At 42.8% G+C, this 25,598-nt stretch overlaps 1 protein-coding gene across 2 annotated transcripts in view; it reads left to right on the top strand.

Annotated features, from left to right (window-relative positions):
• The first annotated feature begins 3,286 nt into the window (after positions 1–3,286).
• Positions 3,287–25,598, top strand: part of SLC10A7 (solute carrier family 10 member 7) — a 176,831-nt gene continuing 154,519 nt past the window's right edge. The window contains exons 1-4 of one of the 2 annotated variants that reach the window (XM_054990307.1): positions 3,287–3,552; positions 8,853–8,935; positions 10,251–10,387; positions 13,041–13,116. In XM_054990307.1, coding sequence (XP_054846282.1) covers positions 3,453–3,552; positions 8,853–8,935; positions 10,251–10,387; positions 13,041–13,116 — 396 coding nt within the window. In that variant the 5' untranslated portion in view covers positions 3,287–3,452. Of the gene's footprint in view, positions 3,553–8,852; positions 8,936–10,250; positions 10,388–13,040; positions 13,117–25,598 lie in introns of those variants that run through there. The other variant, XM_054990308.1, reaches the window with a different exon arrangement.

Here is a 25,598-nt window from a genome sequence, read left to right as displayed (position 1 = left end):
GGGGAGCAAGCAATCCCCTGACTCTGGTAGTCCTAGGTCCCAATGAGTCCTCTTTCAAAGGCCAAAACATCCCAGGAAAAAGCTCTGCCCCACCTTACTTTTTCTGACAGAAACCAAGCCTGGAATACTGAACCGTTACTTTGTTGCCTAGCAACAGCCACTGAAGGCATCTGGTTAAAGCTACAAGAGCTTCTTTAATAATTTTGCATTTTTTAACCCCAATGTATCTTTTTTTTTTTAGATTTCAGATTTTTCTGCAAACCTGGGGCATTTTCCAGGTGTGTAGGAAGATCTGTCTTATCCATTCATGGCTCCAGTCTCCTGATTTGTATGCACAAATCAGGGCCATTTCACTATTAGTATATAAGATACTGACTTTGCTGGCAGTGCACAATCATTATATTCATTAAAGTTTTAGCTCAAGGCATTGTTCCTTAGTTGTAATCCGCTTTGGTCCCTTGTAATCTGTTTTAATACAAATTACCACTAACATATAGAAATAGCACAAAAAATCCTGCTCACGTGAAATAACCAGCATGGCAACCTAGACTGCATTTTACGGTTTTCACCATGAGAAGCCTACTTCAGAAGGCCATCATGATGGGCCCACAATATGCAAATTAACTGTACCTACTGAAGAACAACCAGGAAGCATCTGATTTTTCTTTACCATGTGAATTCATACACAATGCTATTTTTGGACACCAACTTCTGGCTCAGTACCTGGTACACTTCCAAATGTTCAGAGAGGAACTTTTATAGTCAAGTAACTCTGGGTTCAGTCTATTCTTATGGAAGCAATCCATGGTCTTCCCCCTCCTCTTTTCCATACATTTAATTTATAAACTAAAGCGAGCTGTTTAATCCAGATAGTGTTATTTCTAAGCCACTTAAATCAAATATGTTGTCCCATTTATTATTGTTCCATATATATATATATCCCACCCTTCCTCTAAGGAAGCTGAGTTTGGTATTTGGGCCTCAAAGAGTCATGCGAAGCAGGATAGGTTATCTCGACCTGGGTGGCCCATGCTAGCCCAATCTCATCAGATATCAGCAGCTAAGAGGGGTGCTGCCAGTTAGTATTAGGACGAGAGACCACCAAGGAATATCAGAGCAGTTATGCAGGGGCAAGCAATGGCAAACCACCTGTTTAGTCTCTTAACTTGAAAACCCCAGCAGGGGTCACCAGTTGGCTGCAACTTGACAGCACTTTACATACACATAGCGTAGCTGTAGGTTATACTAAGAGACAGTAAAATAACTTGATATCTAGGTGAGAATTTGAATTTAATTTCTCACCTGACATTAGAGCTTCTGCATAGGATTGTCTCAAGGACAGATAATACATAGAACAAGTGATACAAATAAGCCCCAAAGCAAGACGTTTCTCTACCTTTTGAGATCACCGCTTCTTCTAACCGTCAGAACTTGTTTGAAAGTACATCAGTTTCATAATGATTTAATTTTTACTTTATTTCAGCATGAGATTTTACAAGGTTTTTTTTAAAGTATGTTCCAACAAGTTATTAGAAGAACTCTTCTGCAAATGAAGGAATCTCCCACCCTCCCATTACCATTTTCAGGTTTCTTTTAAGACTAACTAACTACAGAATACGGCATCATCTTTAACATATTGATTTTTAAGTAAGGCCTTCCCCCCACCCCCTTGAATGGGATGCTACAGTAAAGGTAGTGCAACAGCACAGTCAGATCATGTGTTATGTTGACTCAGATTTAAACTGCTACATTCAGTGGGAATTACTTCCAAGTAAATGTGCATAAGACTGAGATGTAAGTCAAAGCTGCAGGCTGACCTGGGAATTAGCGTCACTGAACTGATGCAGCCACCTTACCCTATGCTGGAGTCCGTATTGTCTACTCTGGTTGGCAGCAGCTCTCCAGGGTCTGAAGCAAAGGGTGGTTTTTGTTTTGTTTTTTCATCACCCACTACCTGATTTTTTAGTCTGGAAATGATTGAACCCGGGAGCTTTGGCATGCAACACAGTTGGTTGACCACCACCGAGCCAGGCTGCTTTTGAATAGACATGTACAGAATCATATCATCAGCGGAGATGCCTAGTAAGCAGAAAAATGTGGGGAGTGGAAGCCTGCCTGCAGAGTATGCGCTGTAGAGAGGAACAAACTTAGGCTCAGAGCCTTGGTTAAGCTTTAGAAAAGAATTAACTAGGAACTCCATACAGGATAGGAAAGCTGAGAGACGATCTCTTTCTAGCTGGCATCCTTAGACCAGATAGCTAGAAAGAGATCTTTTTCTTATTCTGTATAGAATTCCTACAATAAAGAACTCTCCCCCCCCCAAAGCTTAACCAAGGCTCTAAGCATGAATTTTTCTCTCTCTCTGGAGCACGCTCTGCAAGGCAGACTCCCACGCCCCAGGTTTCTCTGCTTACTAGGCATCTCTGCTGACCTAGGGGGTTACAGATCCAGAGGAGTTAGCCGTGTTAGTCTGTAGTGGCAAAATCAAAGAGTCCAGTAGCACCTTTAAGACTAACCAATTTTATTGTAGCATAAGCTTTCGAGAATCAAGTTCTCTTCGTCAGATGCATGATCCGAACTACAAGTTATCTATATTCGAAAAACAAAGGGGGGTCAGCAACCATATTGCTACCTCTAGCTGCTTTTACAAGCCCTTAATGTTAGAGGACTTTCATATCACTTTCACCTCGACCTTCACGCGCCCTGCTTGCCAACACCACTGTGTATGTCCCCCCGCCCGGCTGGCAAGCTGATGCAGACGGCACAAGCTCCCCCGTTGCCTCTCAGGAGGGCCGCCGGCGCCCGCCCACCAGCCGGGCCCCCGGACACGTGTCCCACACCAGGAACTGGCTCGCAGGCAACGCCCCTTCCACGTCAAACGCCGCGCGTCAGAGAGAGGCCGTAATCTCTCGAAACGGCGGGCAGCCTCTGCCTCTCTGCGGGGTGCTTTGCGCGCCTTTTCCTTCCCGGTGGGTGCTGCGAGGGGTTGCGTTTTCCATCCTCCTCCTCAGCCAGCGAAGGGGCAGAAGGGGTGGTGGAGCTGCGGTGCCGGGCTAGTGCTTGAAAGCAGCTGCGGGTGCGTTGCCCGGGAGGTTTGCACTCTCCTTGGACCACGGCACGGCCCAGGAAAACAATATGCATCTTATTGGCAGCGCCGGCCCTGGTCGTCTCCGTCCTAGGGGGCGCCCCCCCTCCCCTTCTCCCCGCCGGTCTGCCTCATAGCGCTCCCTCCGCACCCCTCGCGCTTTTCGAGTGCGCGTCTGTTAGGAGGCACGTGGTAGCGATGGCGGCTCTCGCGGCGACTTTTCCTGCCGCCGGACACTCTTCCTGCTCCCGGCCGCGGCGGCGGCTTCCCTGGAGCGCCGTGGCTGCGGCTGGTGCGGAGCCGGTTGGCCGGAGGGACGCCCGGGGGAAGCCCTCTGCGGTCTCCTGGCAGGGCTGCGGGCCCCGCCATGGGCATGCTGGAGCGGCTGCGGAAGGAGTGGTTCATCCTGGGCATCGTCCTGGTCATCGCCGTGGCCAAGTGGGAGCCGGCCTTCGGGGGGAAAGGGGGTGAGTCAGCCTGGGGGGGGGGCGGGAGGGGCCTGCCGGGTCCCCAACTCGCGCGCCTCCCCGGCCCCCCTCGCAGGGCGTGTTTGCAAACAAAGGAGGGCCCGGGGTCCTCGCAGAGCTCTCGGGGGGGTCGTCAGGCGGCGGCCGGGAGGCGCGGAGTCGAGTCCAGAAGTGCCCCAGCGCCGCAGACCCGAGGCGAAGAAGGGCGCGCGCTTGCCCGGCAGAAGGCGGGAGCCCTGGCTCCGGAAAACGCGCGCGCCCGGAAAACTCTGCCGCTCTCCGAGGCGCCCCGGACGCCAACCCCGCCGCTGTCCCGGCAGCTCTGCAGCCCCGGCTCCCTCGCCGGGCAAAACCGTCCCGACGCGCAGCCTTCCCGGCCGGCGTCTCCCTCAGCGCGCTGAGAGTGCCCAGCGGAGTGTGCCACGTTGCACACCGCGGCGGAGAGAGCGGGCGCGACCCACGCGGCTTCCGCGTGCCGCTCCTCAGCTGGAGCCGCGAGGGAGGCGAGCGAAAGCGGAGCTCCCCTCGGGCTGCCCCCGTGCCGGGATACACGCGAGCCAGGACGGCGCGGTTTGCTTTGCGCGCGGCTTTCGGCACGGGGGAGGTTGACGGCCCCGGCGCAGACTTCGGGTCTCCTGTGCGTGTCTGAAGTGTGACGGACCGGTTCTCAAACTGGAAACGGTCTGGTTTTTGTTAATCACTCTCGTAATTTGCCAGCTGAAGAAATGTGCGCGTTCGATTAATTCTCCAAGCATAAATTGGCATAATGTACTGTTGTATTAGGAGGCAACTTTTCAACTTCAGGACAGATCTGAAACGGAACTTAAAACAAATATCTGTTGACTGGCAGTGCAGCAGTGCGTGGCTTCCTTACATCCTGCTGATGTATCCATTTCACTTGGGAAAATTGCTAGTGTTCAACTTGGGATAATTACCTCTTCTCTGGTGGAGAGTACTGCTTGGAATACATGAATTATGCATATCAGTTTCTCTCGGTTTATGAACTAGTCTGTAAAGTAGTGGCTTTGGTTTTGTTTTCATATGTGGAGAAGAAAAGCATGACTTGAGGAGCAATCCTATGTAGGTCTACCTGGAAGTAAGTCCAATTTTATTCAGTGGGGTTTACTCCTGGCGAAACATTTTTAGGATTGCAATCTTTGCTACTTTGGTTTATATGCCAGTCAAAACAATTGCAGGTAGCGCACACACTATCAAAAATCAATAATATTTTTGTTGTGTAGGTTGCAAGTAGGAAGAACCTTTTATGTATACAGTAATCTGAAGCAAGCATATAAACCCATTGAGACTTTTTCCAGACAGATGTGCATAGGATTGCAATGGACATGTTTTTGAAAACAGCTGCAACAAAACAGAGAGGCTTTTAAACTGATGCAGAGTAAATGGATCCTTGATTAGAACTGCTTAACTTGTTAGGCTTAGTATGTCAACCACCTCCCAGCAGTAGCTGTTTTTGCTCCATATAACTTCTAATTGAGTGGCCAGTTCTATGATGTCCTTCGGGGAGAGCGTTTCTTATCTCATGTAACTTTCTGTTAAACACTTTTACTTGGCTCTACAGGAATGGCTGATAATGCTGTGCAGTGTTTACCCAAACTATCTTTTAAGTATATATGCTTTTTAGTCACTGATATGAATATAATCCAGGAGATTTTATTGCTTTTTACTGATTAAGCAAATGGTAAAGCATTGTGGTCCAAATGGGATGTATGTAGAGCAAGGGACAGAGATTTTGTCAGATCTTAAACAGACAGGGGCCTTCTGCTATTGTATATACTGTCCTCTTTCTAGTGTATCTGAGCATGCTTATTCCAAAGTATGTCCCATTGAGTTCAATATATGTGCTTAGGATTGCAGCTTTAGTAATATTTGTAGAGGAGGCTGGTGCTCGTCACATCAGTGGCAATAGCTATAACTACAGAATGAAAGACGAACTTTTCTATTTAGGAAGTGAGCTATTAAAAAAACTACAATGTGCTGGCAAGAAAAAAAATAAGAGCAAGGGTTTTTGCTTTATCTTAACAAAGGCTATGGGTCTATACTTGGTTTCTTCCACTAGATGTTTAGGTATAAGCTTGGAGGCCTTTTCAGTAGCCACTTGAATAGCTGCTCTTAAAACATGTGGCATTGCCAGACAAGTAGCGATTAAAAGGTTGGGGAATAATTATTTACTTACGTCTGTGTTGATTTATTATGCTGTTTAGAAAACACAACCTCCCCCTATGCCTAGCTACAAGTAGGTGACACAGTTTCTCAGTTTCCTTTATGCCAGGCCAACTTCTTATGGTTGAGGTGGAGTTAGAATTGGACATGAAAATATTTGCTTGGATCTTTAATGCTCACTTTTATGGTTTATAGTGGTTTTTTGTTTTATCTGACTAAATAACCTGACTAAATAGCTTATAAATGCCCTATGATGATTGCTCTTTTTTATGTCTGTGTGTTTTGGGGCACTAAAGAACTGTTTAGCATTATTGAGAAAAGCTGGTTCTTGGAAAGCAAAACTTGAAAATGGACCTACAGCCATGTAGCTTTTGGTGTCCACAACTTTATTTCCTCTCTTATACCTGATTATTTTGTATATGATCCCTTTTACAGCAAACAAAGTTTTGACACCTTCTTCCAAGCTGGGTTGGAGAAGGCAATTACTCACATGTCCCTGTGTAAATTCATTGAGATTTGAGAATCTTTTTGCCTAGTATAGGGTATAAACTTTACCATTCCTTTTATTTTATAAAGCCGAGGAAAATGTTGCGTAAGGCTGATTCCAGATGGAGTATTTTGATATTTCTAATGAAAAGTGCAAGGCCGGCCAGGCAAGGTGCGGCCACCCCTCCCAAAATGGCAATGGCCTACCTCGCCTGCTCCCTGGAGCCGGCTCTGTGCTCCCCCGCCACTCACCTCCTGTGCGGCCCAGTTGCTAACAGGCCATGGACCGGTACTGGTCTGCAGCCTGGGGGTTGGGGACCCCTGATCTAGACAGTCAGTTTAATAGGACAATAGATGTACACTTGATGGTCACTTGTGCAGCAGGCTTTCCCCCCTCAAACGTGTTTCAGGGTTTTCTGCTTTTCCTAGCATTCAAAGAATATATAGTTATTTTATCAGTTAGAAACTATTGCTGTTTAAAGTGCTGCTTGGAATGATGTTCAAGAATGTAATGCATGCCTTTTGGAAAGCGCCTGTGACATCATGGAAATGATATGACCTACATCCTATGCCTGCTCTATATCACCACCTGTGAGCTTCTCCATTTATTTATTTTAAATATTTGTGTCCTCCTTTTCACCGCAGAGGGACCCAAAATGGCTCATAACACCCAAAAAGTACAGTACAATGATAAAACAAAACATAGGAGCTGAAACTGATTAATCTTAAAGTGAAGCATGGTGTCTGTCCTGGTGCTGTCTCTCTTTCTTCCAACTTATCCTTCTAGCCTCTTTGTGATTTGGAGGGAATGCACATCACCCAGCTCTCCTTTTATCACCCAGCCCTCCTTTTAAAGCAGAATAGGAAAAAAGTACTTGGATATTTTGCCACTCCTGCCACAAGGCTATTCACCTGCACCATTTGTTATGTGGGAACTAAGCTAACTTTTTTTTTTTACTTGTACCTGGACTTGAAGGATTCTGTTGTAAACATTAAAATCTATCACACCATTGGTTATCCGAATATAAACTCTAGTTTTCCTACTGCAAATACACATGAAGGTGGCATACAATCAAAATTATAGTAATTAACAAGACGTAATGATAGATGTAGGCCTTTTTAAATGTCTGGCATTATAGCTTTTAAAGAAGGTCTTTGGTTTTGTTCTTTATTTAATGAAGCTATCAGAGGCTTGGGGTTATAATGATCTCCTGGTCACAAAACTGGAATTCATTCAAAATCTCTTTTTAAAGATAATTTTAATTATTACCTAGAGACACTCCAGCAGCCCTGATGTGGGTAGAACTGGGCTTGCCTTCAGTCAGGGCATGTGTACTTGTTGCCATGCTCAGGTTCTGTGAAAAACTAAGGAATGACACTGCCAGTCTACTTTGCAGACAGTGTCTCATGGTGCTATAGAAATATTCTGCATGAATAGTTTGTGATGATAATATTTCCACCACTATTCCATCTTGGATGATTCCCACAGACTTCCTGTGGTTGTCATCAGTGTTCGTGACTGGGTGTTCAAGCATGATGCTGTCTCAGATACACAATTAATCTGTAGCTGCATATTTTCATCCTGGTATACACTATTTAAAAGGCACCATGCCATAGCATCTTATCTGGCCACCATTAACCATCATAATCTCAGAATAGCATTTACTTCTGCTTGGCTTTTAGACCAAGCCAACAGCTTTGCTTGATTATCACTATTCCCAGAAACTGTTTGCACTTTTGGTGCTCTGGTTCCGAAGGACTTATCCCATTACATTCTGTCCGATGTTTTCCATGCAGAGCCTAGAACCAAATTTCTCATAGTGTTTTTGAAGAACTTAAAACTCTTCCTTGGAAGCAGAGAAGCTGGTTTTCCTTCCTTTGGATGCCGAGCCATTTATATCATACAAACGGTTGTTGTTTGCTTTGGCAGCAAGGAAAATACGAGAAAAAGTTGCATCCAGTGGATGTCATATTTTAACATGAGAATGTTTAGACTTGGTTGTTTTAGCATTAATATCTATGGTTTATGTTCTTTTTTCTTTTAATCCACTGTGCTGCTTGTAATGACTTTTGACTATACACAATAAACACTTGTTCCTTTGGTTGTTGTGGGTTTTCCGGGCTGTATTGCCTTGGTCTTGGCATTGTAGTTCCTGACGTTTCACCAGCAGCTGGCGAAACGTCAGGAACTACAATGCCAAGACCACGGCAATACAGCCCGGAAAACCCACAACAACCATCGTTCTCCGGCCGTGAAAGCCTTCGACAATACTTGTTCCTTTGTATTAGATTTTTGAAATAAGGGGCTAGTTCTTTGTAATATTCTGAATCTTGGTACCTTTCTGTTTGTTTCTTCTGACATACACAACTGCCTCTTTGATGTTTTCTTACTGACCCAAAATGCACCAAATTTTCTCTGAGAGTTGGGCTGAGTGGCCAGTTTGGGTTTCCTGCTCTTGGCTATGGGGTGTGTGTGTGTCTGTGTGAGAGAGAACTCACAGCCACATATAGCCATGGGCCGGACTAATATGTGTGTGCGTATTGGGAGAGCAGGGATAAAGACTGATGGATTATTGCACAAAGAATAAATCTGGTGCATGCATTAATTTACTTTGCTTTGTGTGTATTTTTAGGACCACTGAAGCCAGAAATCTCCATCACATACATAGCTGTTTCAGCCATCTTCTTTAACAGTGGGCTGTCCCTGAAAACTGAGGTAATGCCAATGGGCGCTAAAGTTTCACTGCCACTTAAAAATAGTATGGTTTGCTTTTGAATAATATCTGAACAAAGCAAGAAGCATTAGGTTGCAATGTGAAATGACAAAATGGAACCACATCATAGCATCAGCAATACTCAATTAGTGTTTATATCTTGTCTGATAGAACCATGGTTTGTAAGGGCTTTATTAAATGTTGGTGTCTGGTCAGTTTTCTTAGAATATTTGAAGAGTTTATTTCTGCATTCCTGTAGAAAGTGCATTTTAGAATGCATTTACCTAGTAACAGTCTCAGAATCATCAGAAACAAACATGACTGGAGGGCTCTAAGAGTGATGCCCTAGTGTGTTGTTTCAGGGTTGCTCATCCTCACAATTCAGTTTGTGAGATGATTTGATGGATGGCGAGTGGTTTGGCTTAGAACCAGTACAGGGTGACCAGGTTGTAAGGCTGGCCTCCTGTGGTGTGTGTGAGAATATTACTATTGGAAATATGGGTTGTAGCATATTGTTCGATGTGTGTGTGAGACTTTTGTGTGGATGTGCTTTAAGTATTCTAAGATTAAGTGATGACATTCCTGGAGAGCATTTATCTTCAGGCTTGTATTTGTTTGTTTGTTTTCATGTATCCCTTCTGGAAATCCATGTAACCAGAGATACAGAGTTCATGCTCTGCAATACTTTTGTAGTTAAATGAGCTCATAGCTTGCTTGCAGATAAGAAGGTAGTTGCTTGATATCAGTCATCTTCATGCATAAAATGAAGGCAACTGTGGATGTTGTACACTTACAGTGAATTCCTAAACAGAGTTACTCCAGTCTAAGCTCATTGAAATCAGTGGGCTTAGATTGGAGTAACTCTGTTTAGGATTTCACTGTTAGGGTGGTAGGTTTATGTAACATGAGAGAAATATATTTGTCAATTCATAACAAGGGGGCAAATCAGTTCAAAGTGTGCTTAGTAGTTATTATTTTTGGGGGGTGGGGGTGGGAGGAGGACTAACCTTGGGGAAAATCTGCCTAGTAAATAAAGCTCTCAATATAATATTTAACTTTATGGCTAATGGTGCTACCTGCCCAGTTTGATTTTATTCAGTCTGCATTTTATTACTGTGACTTTTTAGTTTATGTTTCATTAGTAGGCAATAGGCTACTTTAAATATCTAAAGGAATGAATGGTTTATTTATGGATTCAAAGAGTGGGCTTTTGAAAACCATGCTTCTCTGTTGTACGATGTTGATACCATTTTAAACCATAGAAATTATTCTTCAGTTGTTACAATTGCAACCTTTTCTCCTCTCTTTGCTTCTCAGGAGCTGACAAGTGCTTTGATGCATGTGAAATTGCATCTTTTTGTCCAGATCTTCACACTTGTATTCTTCCCAACAGCAATATGGCTATTTCTTCAGCTGTTATCTATCACACCTATAAATGAATGGCTCTTAAAAGGGTAGGTTTTAACATCTCAACGGTGAAGTATTTACTGCTCTTTTTTCAGTACCGTGCTTTCAGTAGGATTTTTTTTAATGAAGTGATTTCCTGTGTAGGTTAATACTTTGACACATGCTGCTGGGAAAAAAAGATATGTAAAGGATTGCTTTTTCAAAATCTTGGGCTTGTTTGTGAAGGCCTGTCAACTAATTTTATGTGTAACGAGTTATTCAGCGGATCATGTGTGTTGTCGACGAGCCTTCAGTCCTGAATTTGTTGTGTTAGGTTTCAAGGAATGTAGAGGTGGGAAAATGGATGTTAAATACATGTTTATACCAAAGAATACCCATAGCCTGTTTTGGTGGTTATGTTGGGAGTGGATATCAAACTACACATATTGGTGGTAGTGGTGGTGGGTGGCATTTGCTATTTGTATGTGCTGTTCAGTACCCCCAGATGTATCAACTGAAAAGGGCTGACAACAGCATGTTCAGTTTCACTCTGTTCAGATAGGCAGACATGAGTTTCTCAGCACTTTAATTTTGTCTTTTCACTCTCTAATTTTAAAATGAAGGGTTCCCCCGCATTCTGTAATAGAAAGGGGAGCACCATATAATAAAAGCTACAGAAAATCATAGTGTAACTACCTGCGTACCAACATCAGTGAAAGATGTTAAGAATTATTGCAATATGTTGTACTTAATTCTTTAAGGAAAGCATTTAATGTGGACTTCTATTTTAGAAGCAGCTTATTTGTCTCTAGAGATTAGAACTAGTCCCCTAATGAGATGAATCTACCTTTTTGTTAGCATATAGGGTTACATCAAATCATGCCCAAGCTAAATCATTAACTGTGGCCGTGATCAGAAGAGTTGAGTAGACATGCACAAGATGAATCTATATGCACTTGGGAATTCTCCGCAGCAGCTACTGTAGGCAAATAGTTACGTTTCTTTTAAGCCAAAGATCTGCCTGGAAGTTGGGACATGAGTGTTACTGAAAGAAAAGCTAATCTGAGATAATGTATACAGATCATTTTGCACACCCATAGGAAAAGGAAATAGACTTCACAGATAAAAATACACAGATTGATTTTGTGTACTTTGTTTAGAATTGAAGTATAAAAGCTGCTTGGGTATGAATGTCCACATGATTAAGTTTAAAAAACAAAAGATTAAACTACAAAAAACTGAATCTGTCTGCTTAAGTCAGTGGCTGGCTGTGGTGAGGGCCACCACACTGGCCTGCTTCTTCCGCAACCCATATAAGCAGCTCCTTTTCCACCTCAGTCCATTTGGGCTGGTGGTAGATACGCTGCTTGCAAGGCCTGGTTCAGCCACACCAATATGTCACTGGGGAATGCGAGAGCAGAGCCAGGCACCATAGGACGCAGCCTCCCAAGTTACCAATAGTTTCTGCCATCTGGGAGGTGGTCCTCTTTCTGTGGGCATGCTGACCTGCCTGGGGGTTGGCTGTATGGGTGGTGGGTTGTCCTGGGGGCAAGGGAAGCACAATACTTAACTAGAGTGAATATATGGATGTTTATGGGGTCACTTGGATGGGGAAACCCTGGGCTTGGCAGTGTGTGACCTTAAAGTGGTATCCACAGGGGGCCATACTTGTTGGCAGCCCCCCACTGGCTGAGCACTGTGATGTCATCTGTCTTGGGGCTGTCTGCTGGGGCTGCCTGGGTGAGGGGCCACAAGGTATAAGAGGAGGACCTGTTGAAGGGGGTTATGTGGTGGTGAACTTAACTTGCTTCATACTGGGACATACTTGGCCATGACTGCAGAGCAGGGGCACTGCTATCAGGCTGCAGGGTGGTGCTGTGGGTCAGCATGCCTGTGGGAAAGAGTCAGGGTGCGCTGTTACAGCAGCAAAGGGCCAGCGCCTCCCCCCTTTGGGGAGGACAGGTCCACAGGGGTCTGCTGGCCCTCTGTGACTGCTTCTCTCCTGTCTGCCCTGTTGGTGAGTCATAGGCCGTTTCCACCTGTTGTTGAAGCAACGGGCCACTTACTCAATGCTGGCGGGTTTTTTTTTTACAGATTCCAGATGCCTCCAATTTCAAAGTGGAAGCAGGCAGTTTGTCTTTCGTCTGATCAGCGTCTTTTCTGAGACCGGGATTTCCCGGCTCTTTCCTCTGCCGGGTCAAGGACACTGATCAGACGAAAGACAAACTGCCTGCTTGTGCTTTGAAATCGGAGGCATCTGGAATCTGTAAAAAAAACCCGCCAGCATTGAGTAAGTAGCCTGTTGCTTTAACAACATGTGGAAATGGCCATGCTCTTGCATATTGCACCCATCGTCCAAATATGTGTGAGCCACCACTGTGGTGAGAAATGTGAAGAAATCCCATGATTGCAGGCTGGCCAATGTAGCCTGTGTTGCACAATTAGGCAGTTGGCTCCTTGAGCACTTTTGCCCCTCCCCCTCAGGATTGTGCTCTGCGTATGAAGTAGCTCAGGCTTGTCTAAAGTATCAGATCTGTTTATTGTCAGTGTGTGAAGATCTAGTGATCTCCCTGTATTTCTGTTAATCTCATCATTAAACAAAGGACTTGCATAATTATGGCTTCTGAATGTCGTGAGTAATCTTCCCCTTTCTTCTCTGTGGATTCACGATGGCTAATTTCAGTGAATATTACATTTGTGTGTGTGTTTTATCTCTCTCAGTTTGCAGACAGTAGGCTGCATGCCACCTCCTGTATCTTCAGCGGTGATATTAACCAAAGCGGTTGGTGGGAATGAGGTAAGTTTTTTTTTTCAATCAACATGGTTTTATAAAACTTTCAGAACAAAGTATTTGCTACATAGAAGCTGATTAGTATTGTTATGTATTCTGCCAATTAGATCTCACCTTCTTTCAGACAAGATAGAAAGATGAATCTTATAGGTCATCTACATGAAAAAAAATCTCAAATTGTGTTTGAATGGGACAAGTCGCCTGACCCCTTTTCATAACATTAGGAGAAATCTGTTGAAGAAAAAACATATTCACAGTGGAGAGGTTACTTCAGTGATCTTAAATAACTAGAGGTTACTTCAATGATATTAAAAATTATTTATAGGCAGACTATAAATAATTTTATAGTCCACCTTTCTCACTGATTATACAGTGGAAGAGATCTTGGAGACAAGCTTAGATATTGTGCCAAAATGGGGATGCAGTTCCTTTAAATTTGCCTGAACGAGTGTTCACCAATATTCGTATGGATGAGAAGATGATTAAAAAGCATCACCCTTTAAGGTTGCTTTTCTCATTCTCAGTGGCTTCTTTCACAAGCTGTAAATTAATAGGTCCAGTCTAGCTTTAGAGAGTATACCACTGAAAAAAAGATGGTGTAAGTGGTGAAATGAATCCAGATTGTTTCTCCTCTATGATCATTGGTGTCCTCTGAGGAGAAAGAGGTAGGCATATTCAACAATATGTCTAGAAGCAGCACTCAAAGTACCGGTCTCATGCTTGCTTGTTTGCACTCTCTTAAAATTTTGTGCTCAGACATCATTGTAAACCATAGTTTAAGAAAATGCCGGTTAGACATGATGTACAAATGCAGATGGTACAGTCTTGGTAGGTACCAAGCTAGTATTTCAAACTAGGGTTTGTAGGTGGTTTATGAAGTACAGTTATTAACTGTCCTTTGTTAGGATATATGAATTTGCAAGCCATAGTCTGATGAGAAGTTGTCTGGCCACAGACAAGTACATAAAGGAGGCTGCTGCGAGATGGGAGAGGCAAAAAGCAGAAAAACTGGGGTTTTATGTATAAACTGGGTTTGAAATTTATGCTGGTAAATTAACCACAGTTGTGCAAGCCATGGTTTATTGTGGTATCTGAATGCAGCCAAAGTCTTTCAAATGTGGTTTGTGCCCTTTTATACATAATGTTTCAGAGACTGGAAAGCAATATTCTGGAGCTCTCCTTGCTTGTGGTGCATGGGTGCCTAGCAATAGGGGGGAGACTTTCCTGCCCTCATGAGATAGTAGTAGAGGGAAGGCAGAGGTTGTATGTAAATGAATTGAAAAGAGTCTCAATTTTGCTAGTTGGTTAGTGGAAGCCTAAAAAGGAACTGCACTTCTCCTAGGACTTGCCAGATATAGCAAAGAGTTCTCAGCAGTTTTTGCAACTACCTCTCTTATTTAACAATGAGTACAGTACATAGGATTCCAGCAAGAATACCCCGCAAATGAATTGTCATATTATCATTTAAGTGTGCTGAAATAGTAGCAAAAATTATTGCAGTTTTAGTTCTTGGTTGGTTATCTTATGGAATGTGAGCACATGACTCATTACCTCCATGTGCTTCAGATTCTAGAGGCTAACAGCAATGGAAGAAAGGTAAGTTTGAAGGAGAGGTCACAATTAGATACATTTCAGTCCTGTGTGTTTAGGAATGGAATGATTTGGATTTTGGAAAATCCTGTCAGAGGGCAGCTGTTAGTGGAGGTCAGAGGGCAGCTGTTAGTGGAGGATTTTGAACTATCAAAAAAAGATGCATAACAAACGATAATGCTCAGTAAACTTAAAAATGTTGCAGAAGTTGCCTGTCAAATATCTTTGGAAAACTTCTTGCAAAGTGGCTTGGTTTAGAGTCAAAGAAAACTGAGTTACCACTCCCACTATATTCAATGCAAATAACTTAGAACCTAAATAATGGCAATGTGGTGGGCAAGATAGAAGAGGTTTTCTGCAAGTTATGGAGGGGCCCCTTTTTATGCAGAAATGTTTAGCGGAGTTGTTGAAATAACCAGTGCTTCGTTTCTTAAAACTGGCAGAGGGCAGAAGTTTATGAATCTGGAAACAGCAGAGCAGACTTTGGAAGCTAAACAGGGTCAGCTCTTGTTAGTACTTGGATGGGAGACCAGCTAGGAAGTCCAGAGTTGCAGTGCAGAGACAGGAAATGGTAAACCACCTCTGTTTGTCTCTTGCCTTGAAATCCCTATGGGCAGGGCTTTTTTTCTGGGAAAAGAGGTGGTGGAACTCAGTGGGTTGCCAGCACAGGGGGTAACTCTTGGCGGGAGGTGGTGCCCTGGTATCACATGCATGTGTGCAAAGTGTGCGCTTGCTCCCAGGACTGCACAATGATGTCACTTGGGGTCAGCTGGAACAAGGGGGAAGTTTTTTAAAGTTTAAATCACCCTCGGCGAAAATGGTCACATTGCTGGTGGCCCCGTCCCCTGCTCGCCAGACAAAGGGGAGTTTAGATTGCCCTCTGCGCTGCTCCAGCGGCAATCTAAACTCCCCTCTGTCTGGAGAGCAGGGGAGGGGCCACCAGCCATGTGACCATTTTCAAGAGGTGCCAGAACTCCGTTCCACCGCGTTCCTGTTGAAAAAAAGCCCTGCCTATGGGGTTACCATAAGTCAACTGTAACTTGATGGCACCTTCTCTCTAAAGGTTTTGGGTAAAGGGCAGGAGAGAACTGCGTTGTGATGATAACGCATCCTCCAATCCTGTTCCTCTTACACTGGGTCCTTTCAGTGGTGGATGGCAGTCAGTGGCTGGTAGAATCCCAAATCGGAACTTGGCTTGACTTTGGCTCAATCTCTCCCCCTCCCCCCTACCATTTCTTCAGCTGAAGTTTGCTAATTATACCTCGGCAATTTCCTTATTTCAGTATAAAAGTGTAATGAATGTTCACACAAATATTTATTGAACCTTCCTATTTATGGTTGTTATGCTTTGAAATCTACATGAAATTCTTATTTTTTTATTTGTATACCAGGCTGAAAAAGCAATGATTATTTTACAAGGGGTTACATTTTTAGATCTAGCAATGTCTCCAAATCTAAAACCTTTTTCTGAAAAGAAACCTCAGCAAATCCCAAGGGGCAAGGGAAATTATTGCATGAAGTGAACTCTTAAGTCATAGACCAAGGTCATGGCAGCCGGAGTCTATTTGAGAAAGGTTTTATCTCTGCTTGGAAAGCAAATGAAAACCTCATCATTTAACTTTAAAATTATAGCTATTTAAGAGTATTCACTATTGTTGAAAGAATGAATTAATTGAAAATGATATAACAGTGAAAGAAAGCTATGTCCTCCTTCCCTTTTTTCATTTTTATAAAATGAGCATACAAGCTGGGAGGATGGAATAAACAATTCCCCTCGCCGCCAATCTCCCCCTCTGGGCTCCTGTAACTTCTCAGGGAGTTGAACAGGCAAATTCTAATCCATTGTCATCTTCTCTCTGTGTTCTGTGGGAGAATGCTCAGTCCTCAATCTGATGAGGTTTGTTTTGTTTTCCATTTTTCTTTTAGTTTATTTATAAAGCCATATTTTTCTGCAGACCTGGGGAGTTTCCCCAAGTATATAGAAATCTTCACTTTGTCTATGGCTGGCCTGGTTTTGAGTATTTTGTGATTGGCTCAAGTTATTTTTCTGTTGTATATAGAAGTAGTAATACTGAAGATCTGACTCTTTGCCGCAATCCACATTTGAATGAAACTAAAGACTTCATAAGATGTTGAAAGGAGCTTAGCTTTCGAATCATTGTTCTGTCCAGCATGCCACCAGGGAAAAAAGGAACAGTAATTTTGCTGAATGAGTATAGGTATCTCACCTCAGTGTCCTTAATGGGTCTGTTCAAGCCGCTCATTGGGCTTGGGGAAAATGAACACCCCCCCCCCCGCAAGTGGGAAGCTGCATTTCTGTTTGAAAAGGAAGCACAGTTCTAATGCTGGGGCAGAGGCAGAGCGAGAGAGACAGAGCCCAAAAGCTACTGCTTGGAGTTGGCTGATGCTCCTTTGGGTGCAGGATTACAAAGGTGGAATAGTGGATCAGTTGCCCATAGTAATACCTCTGTGCCTCCACCTGTGCTTTCTTGACATTTTTGTAAATAAAGCAAATACTATAAGAATGTCAGGAGGCGGCAGTAGGTCCTTTCCAGGGCTCTTTTGGCTTTTGACAGAGGATTCAAAGGGGCCAGGACACCAGCAACCAATGAGCAACTTGCTGCTACCTGACTTGCATGACTCACCCAAGTCTGACTGCTTGCTACTGATTAACAGCAGCCCCCCCCCCTCCGGCGAAACGTCAGTGAGTAGTAGTGGTTAAAGTAAAATGTAGGAAACCCAGGTTCGACCTACTCTGCTGTAGAAGCTCACTTGCTGACTTTGATCCAGCCACACACTCTTGGCCTAACCTACCTCACAGGTTTGTTGTGAGGACAAATGGAGGCAAGGAGAATTTTGTAGGTTGCTTTGGATCCCCTTTGTGGAGAAAGATGTGATATAAATGAAGTAAATTAATAAATATAAATGAAGATGGGGGACAAATAAAAGCTAAGTTATTTAGTGGGCTTGACGGCGAGAAGGACATAGGGAAAGGTGAGCCTATGAAGGCTGCCAGGAGGAGGGAAAGAGGAAATAGTGTGGGGGAGGGGATTCAGGGAAAAGTGAAGTATCCCCTGCAAGTCCTTGCAGCTTCTCCACCCTGCAACTAGGATAGGCTCAACTAGCACCATGTAAGTGGGCCATACAGGAGGGGCTGTGGGGAGGGAAAGAAAGGTGAGGGCAGGGGGGCAGAAAAGGTGAGTGGAAAGGGGAGTAGGAAGCAGGAGTACGGGGGGAAAGGCTGTGGGGGGCAGGGAAGAGAAAGAGGACATGGTGGGGGAGGGGAAAATGAGATGCTCCCTGCAAGTCATTGTGGGTTCCCCATTTGTTTTACTATATATACACAAAAATTCCACGTCTGAGGACAGAGCCTCATGTTAACTAGGCAGATATGAGTTTGAGCAATGTAGGAGTGGTGGGGTATTTGTAGGAAAAAACTGTTAGGTCAGAAGAGGAATGCTTCACCATTTTTATTTGAGGTGGATTTCTTTTGTAATTACTGCCCCCCTTCCCAATAAACTGGGCTTATTTTCAGCCTTGGGCTGGACTGTGAAGAAATTGTGTTTTCATTACAACCAGAAGAGGCATTTGCAGGGGAGAATGAGCCGGTGGATGGGACATATGCCCTTCTCATGTAAATTCCCCGTTTCCTTCATTAGCTTGAGGTAAACATGAGGTTGAGATCCATATCTTGTCCCATATAGTTAAGCTGTCACAAGTTACACAGTGGTGAATCCAAACGTGTGTCAAACGTTTGCACTTAATAAGCGGTCACAGCCAATCCCACAGTGAATCCCAGTATACTGAAAAAAGCACTTAATGTTTGAAGTGGCTTTCAGCAATAAAATTAAGACAAGCTGTCATAGAAGTGCTAACTCTACAGTAGCCTTGTTGAAGTTTAGGAGACGGCACCGGGGTTATGAATTTGTAAATTTTGAGCTGAGTCAGGATGGTACATTAACCATGCCAGAAAGGAGTGTCTGTTCTGATTTACTACTTATGTCTTTAAAGTATTGATATTGCTGTGACGTTGTGTGCTTCTTTTTAAACTTTACCGACCTTATCTTCTTTAAAGCATTAAAAAGATGTTTTATCCTTGTCTGTCTGTGAAGGGGATACACATTGGGAAATGAATCCATCAAGGATCTTAGGTGTTGACAGTATTAAAGAAGTGGGACTCATAGAAGCTGCAAACTGAGATGTGATGTAAAACTGGATCAGACTGTCCATTAGACAAATGGAATATTTATCCTGCAGCCAGCCTGGATGAGTTAAAAAAATAGCAGTTGTATATATTGACCACTGCCGCTTCCAGATGGATTAGTTTTTCATCACTTCAGAAAGCAATGGTGTGATGGATGAGGAATGTGGGTAGAAGGTGGGGCTGGTGCAGCATAAGAGAGGGTGACATGGTTGAGCCTGGGAGGGAAGAGTACAAGGTATGAGAGAGAGAATCCCTAGCCATGTAGAGACAGAGGAAAATTCAGGAGGAGGAAGAGAAGATATTTTATATTTATTTTGTTATTTATTTAGTACATTTTTATCCTGCCCTTCTTCCATAGAGCTCAGGGTGGTGTACCTCATCCTCCCTTCCTCCATTTTGTTTTCACAATAGCCTTGTGAGGTAAGTTAGGCCGAAAAAGATGGTGACTGGCCTAGGGTCACTCAGAAATTTTCATAGCAGAGTGATACTGTATATTGTCCAAAGCAAAAAGGTCTCAAAAGGGAGAAACGAAGGAAGTGAATACAGTAAGTGTGTGTTGGGAGGGAGAGCACAGTTCTAGGAATTTTGTGGTGCTGGTTGTTGCTGTGTATAGATTTTAGTCAACATGGTTACACATTGCAGAAGAGCATGCGAGTAAGTCTGCGACTTACTTGACAGGGAGCCCTATAAAACACTGTGGAATTTAGTTCTGAGTGAAGATGCGTATGATTGAGTGGTATGACTATTTGTTATAAAGATAGGGTTGGACCCAGCCAATGTTTTTGCTCTATCTTGTCCAGTTCCCCTGTTTCATAGCTTTTTTTTTTTTAATCCACGCCAGTCCCGTGAAACACATTATAGCCTTTTTGGTGTTCAGAGCAGATCCCCTCTTTCCTTTACACCAGCAGAACATCCAGCAGGTGAGACAATTATTTGTGTGCACCATTAAAATGTCACATGTGTCTTTCTTACCTGTGGAGGAAGCAGGTGTCCATCAGCACATTGTCTCCTAAGTAAAACCCTGTGCTTTCTGCTTCCTTGTCACTTTTAATTTTAAACTTTAAAAAAAGTTCTCATAATGCTTAACATCATGCTACCTTGCAAATTCAAGCTGATTCTACTTGGGACAGGGCAGAAGTAGAATCTGTCACACTATATTATCAATGGAAGTTGAGGACTTGCATAGTATGGCCTTGATCTTGCTATGTTTCTTCCAAAAATATGGAGAACCTGTTAGGATAGAGTCTTCTTTTTAATTAGCAGAGGCCAGATGCTCCAGGCAGGGAACACCTGTGCTGTTGGGGAGTTCAGAGCTTTTTGTCTGTCTGCTTACCAGTGGAAATTAGAAATAACTGGTTTTGTGTAGATGTGGATTGATAAGGGCCTTAGCTGCTGCTGTTCACATTTTTAAGATCTCTGAAAATTTGCTTAAGCACCATAGTTGGTCATTGATAAAAAGCTTGATTAAAAGGTGTTCTTAGTGAGGATTCAGTTTGATCCAAAGTATACTGAGTTTGTTGACATTTTATTTGGTGGCTGTGTTTTAAGAAAAAATGTAGTTCAAATGTGTGAACGCCACTCACAACATGGTGAGGCATATTGTACTGTGGTATCTCCAGTTGCAAAAGAAAATAACTGAAAGACAAATTCTCAGTTCTTCTGTGACTATGGTGATAAGTTTTTGGCTACCCGCATAAAACATAGTACTCCAAAATAAGTATTAACAATAACACTCCTATTCTCAGCAGCATAAATTTCTGAGACACAATGTAAAGATGAAAACAGAAACAGCTTTAATCTTTTCATAATTTAATCTTTAAAAAACCCTTTATTCTTTCCCCTTGTACATTTTCCTTACTCGTAGTCTGAGTGCATTTTGAAATATGAGTGGATCTCTGTGATGTACTAAGCAGTTTCCTCTACCGGCTCCCCCTTTGCCGTGTTAAAGAAAAGCAGACCATAGGACTACGGCCTATAAGAAACTCAAAGACAATTGTGAAACGCCAATTCCCTTGCAGGATCTGCTGAAAGTGAATGTTTTTTCCCTTGCCAGGAGCCTCCTTGCCTGGTGTCATTTCTTGAGCTCTTATGGGATGAGCTTAGTCTGCAACAACAAAGTAGCCAGATGTCTGGTTCGGAGAGAGTCCCAGGGGTCGGGGTATGGAAGGCAAGTGGAATCATCTGGGGCTAAGATCAAAGATACCTGAGAATTACTTATGGGCACATAGTGTGTGTCATGCCCGTTATTAACAGTCTGTGAAAATTTGTATCCCTAATTAACCCTTTTGTTGATTAAGGTTTTAGAATGTGAATGCAGCTGTGAATGGCTTTTCTAGCTGAGTTTGGTTTTTCTAGCAGAAACAAGAAAACAGAAACATTTTCTGCTGTGTATAATCTATTACAGGCAAAACAAAGTATTTTAGAAAGAGTACTTATCTTGATGTAAAAAAAACCCAAACAGAACATCTTTAAGTAATTTCTCTCCCCTCCCTCTCCAAATACTGTTCATAATTAAAATCGAATTACTCTTTATTTAAGTAGATTATCTTGGGGGAGTTGTTGTTGATATAACCTTTTGTTGTAGCATTAGACAAAATACGATGAACAGTGGATTGGTTTCCTCCCTGAATTTTAAAGAATATACAGACTGCACAGCACTCAGCTCTGTGACCTGTTCTTTCTGGCTTTTGTGTGTTTGGTCTTTGTTATCAAGGGTCTCCTTAGTGATCGGTTGTCTGCATTTTAACCATTGCAACTTCACTTCCTTTATACACAAAGTCATGTTAATGTGTTGATACGTACTTATGGGAGTGGGGAAGAGTGGCTCTGTTCAGGATGAAATTGCATTTGCAATTTATTGCCTCTGATACATGTTGAGCAATTTTAAGGGACAGTTTTGAGTGAGCAGACATTTTTAAGCCCCAGTAGGAAAGCCCTCTGGAGTAATTTAAAGGACATAATTGATTTATCTGTTTCAAACTTGACAGCCTCGCCATTTTCTTGCTTGCTCTCTCTCTCACACTCTTATTTAACAGCACTAAAGGAAAGGAGAATGGGCTGATTGTTGCTACAAGAATAGGTTACATTTTAAACTTTCATTTCTCACTAGCGATGCCAGGGGTCTACGTGAGTAAACTGAGGCTGTTAACGTTGGTGAGATTTCATCATGGCTTGATTACTTCTCTTTATTGCAGTCTGTCTAATAATAATAAAAGCATGGGCCACCGAAGAAATAAAATAGTAGCTGGAGAAGAAAGCTGGGTGGTGGTGATCTTTATCAAATGCCATACTGTTGCCCTGCAGTTCACTGGTACCTGATGTACTCCTGTTCCCTGTGGGCATGCAGGAATACTGTTTACATGAGCATGGAGCTTTTGGGATGCTAACCATCTTTTAACAGTCCCAATTCACCCATTCTTTTCCTGCTTGCCACCAACTTTTAAGTAAATTTAGGACTGTCAGTTGGGTCTGAAGTACTTGTCACCATGAGACTCAACGTATGCTTGCATCTCCCTAACAGCATTGGAATATTGAGACCAGGCTGTACAATAGGCCCCCTTTGGGAGTTTTGGATACCCTCATTTATTTACTTGTATTTACTTAGGACATCACATTTACGTCACAGTGTGATTAAGGCCCATTTAGGAACATAATGTGCCTTGTCTTGCCTTGATGTCACTTCTGTTTGCTAAACATGCATGAAATCTGGTTCTTGGTAGATGTTTTGCCTTCTACCTAGCAGCGACGGAAGTAGGGTGAATTATTATTCTTTGTAAGAATAAATGTGGAAGGAAGTTCCCTCCAATACATTTCATGTTCATTGCTTTTCAGTCTAGATCTATGACTGAGAGAGTTACTTGCGATTCAGGTGGGGACTTCTTTCACTGGAATGTTTAGTGTTCCAGCTGATCTCTCTAAGATCAAAAAGCTGATGCTGTTCTCCCTCTCTACTTTGTAGTAGTTAAAATGGGGCTGTGAAGGGATCCCATGTGGATATAAAGGCCTCTGTAGAGCATGTGTATAGCCTGGGGGGATTCTTCAGATGCCTGATGCAGCCCATTTTTCTTCCATACGAGCTGCCTATATGGGTGTGCTCTGAATTCGTCCTTTTTGTTCAATGCATGTAACTAATCACCTGAAGTATTTCTGTTCCCTCACTATTTTGGAACATTACAAATGTAACATTTACTTCTTGACTTTGTATTGAGAGTAAAATCTGTGAGATGTGAAATTTAAAAAGCACCCTGCAGTTCTCTGGCCTAGCCTAGAAAGCTTTTGGAGCTATATGAATAATAGGCTGAATAGAAAACATGTTTTCAAGTGGGGCGGTTTGTAAAACTTTTCAACATGATAAATGAAGTGTGATTAGGCATTCATGTAGCCCCTTCTTTATAAGTGAAAATAATAAAAACTCAGATGAAACAAAACTGAAAATGACTTTGTTTATTTTGCACTGTTGCCTAATGTGGTAAAATAAAGAACATAGGAATTGGCTTGCTGAACTGGGCCAGGATCATTGTAGACCAACATTTTGTTCTCAACAGCAGCTGACTAGATACAAGAAGAGCATGAAGTAGATAGCTTCCCAGTGGTGTTGAGGTATATGCCTCTGTGCCTGGAAGCTCCAGGTACAGCTTTCATGACTAATAAGTTATTACCAAGAAGGGGATTCATGGGGGGGGGGAATGTCCCATTCTCCCTTTCTGCTTTCCTTCCCTACCCATCTTTCTGGCCTTCCTGCCACCAACCCTCCTCCTGCCTGTTTGTTTGCCAGTGGCATAAAGCTAGTGGAGTTCCCGCTATGTTGAGAAAGCAAGGCATAGCTGACTGTAGTTTCACTGTTGCTTCTTTTCCTTATAGCTGTTCTCCCATCATATTTTTGTATGGCACCTTGCAACAAGCTGCCTGACTTTTTAGTTGTTACACAGTAATTGCTTGTTTCATTTTGCTTTTTTTTAACCCTCTTCCCAATTTAAAGAAAGTTTTTTCTTGTTGCAAAACTTGGATTTGCAGAGATCTGTACCCTAGACTTGGAAGAGCAGCTATGAGGGAACTAGAAAAGATCCTTAAAGATAGGGATGTGCCTCTGGGGACCAAGTTCAAGATAATCCAAACGATGGTATTCCCCATTACAATGTACAGATGTGAAAGTTGGACAATGAGGAAAGCTGACAGAAAGAAAATTGTTTCATTTGAAATGTGATGCTGGAGGAGAGTTTTGCAGTTACCATGGACTGCCAAAAAGACAAATAAGTGGGTTCTAAATCACATCAAGCCTGAATTCTCCCTAGAACTTAAAATGCTAAAACTAAGGCTTTGTATTTTGGTCACATGATGAAAAGACAAAACTCTAGAAAAGTCAATAATGCCAGGAAAAGTGAAAGGCAACAGGAAAAGAGGAAGACACAAAGCAAGATAGCTTGACTCAATAAAAGAAGCCACATCCTCCAGTTTGCAAGGTCTAAGCAAGTCTGCTAATGATAGGATGTGTTAGAGGTCTTTCATTCATGGGGTCACCATAGGTCAGAGGCTACTTGATGGCACATAACATACATGTACAGCCTAGACTGGGGAGGGGAGTTCTGTTGTGTGCATTTTTTATCTTTGCAGGCTTGGTGGCGTGGTAAGTAACAGTAGATGAATTTGTTTAGTGTTTTAAATGCCATCTAAGCTCATGGTGGCATTTGCTGGTAGGGAATTCCACAAATCATGTATTGAAGGAAAGATGCATTCTAGCAGTTGAGGAAGAAGACCTCATAAAGTTAATTTAATTCTACGGTCAGAAAGGTGCCCTCTCTTCTTACCAGTGGAAGATAGGATATGGTCCACAATATCTCTTGGTTCATCACTAGTTATGTTCCTGTTGACACACACGCACAAAGCCTTTTGTAGCCCTGCTTTCTTCTGTAAAAACTGTGTACTGGTTGTTCCTCATCAGGAATTCCTCTTCTGTATATTTGCTTGATAAGTTTAATAATGTTTTCAATCATTTTTTTTTCAGACAGAAATGAGGGTGATGTGTCTAATTCTTCTGCACCTTTTGCCCCCTGCTCCACAGTGAGCCGCTTTTTAAAATTAGTGGATTGACTGCATGTTAACCTTCTTGTAAGGAAGCTGACTTTTAGGTGCAGATCAGATGTCACAAACAAGCCGCAGTCTGTTCATGACAGGAATGAACTTGGTTAATTGGCAGGCTTGCCTTTCCCCTCCCTTTCCCCTCTGTGTGGCATGCTGAGACTGAAGGCATTGGATCTAACTCCAATTAGTTGTGAGTGTGAATGCAGGCTCCCTCACTAGCAGAAGCTTATTTCTGTCATGGTTACTGGGATTTTTGACCATGGCATCCTACATGAAGGGAAGGAATCACATGACCTGGGTAATTAATGGTTTGTTCTCATCATGAACAAACCTATGTGCATTTAGAGAGTTTTGTATTTATGTCTTTAAAAAATCAACAGTTTTCTAGACATGTTTGTAGAGTTCTCTTAGGTGAATGCTCTCTCTCCCTGCAGACTTACTTTTTTATTTATCACTTAGTTCTGAATCTTTCTTTTCTTTTGCCACCTCCATTTAACATAGTCACTCAGATGTTTTTCCTGATAGCAAAGTTGTAAGGTTTTGATCTCTTAAACATTTTCATCAGTGAATGTGAATCTTCCTTCAGGTGTTCTTGTTTACAATGATCGGCTCACTT

Source organism: Eublepharis macularius, chromosome 10 (assembly GCF_028583425.1).
Source record: "Eublepharis macularius isolate TG4126 chromosome 10, MPM_Emac_v1.0, whole genome shotgun sequence".
Lineage (NCBI taxonomy): Eukaryota > Metazoa > Chordata > Lepidosauria > Squamata > Eublepharidae > Eublepharis > Eublepharis macularius.
Note: the sequence above shows the minus strand (reverse complement) of the source record. Positions and strands in the feature narration are given on the sequence as shown.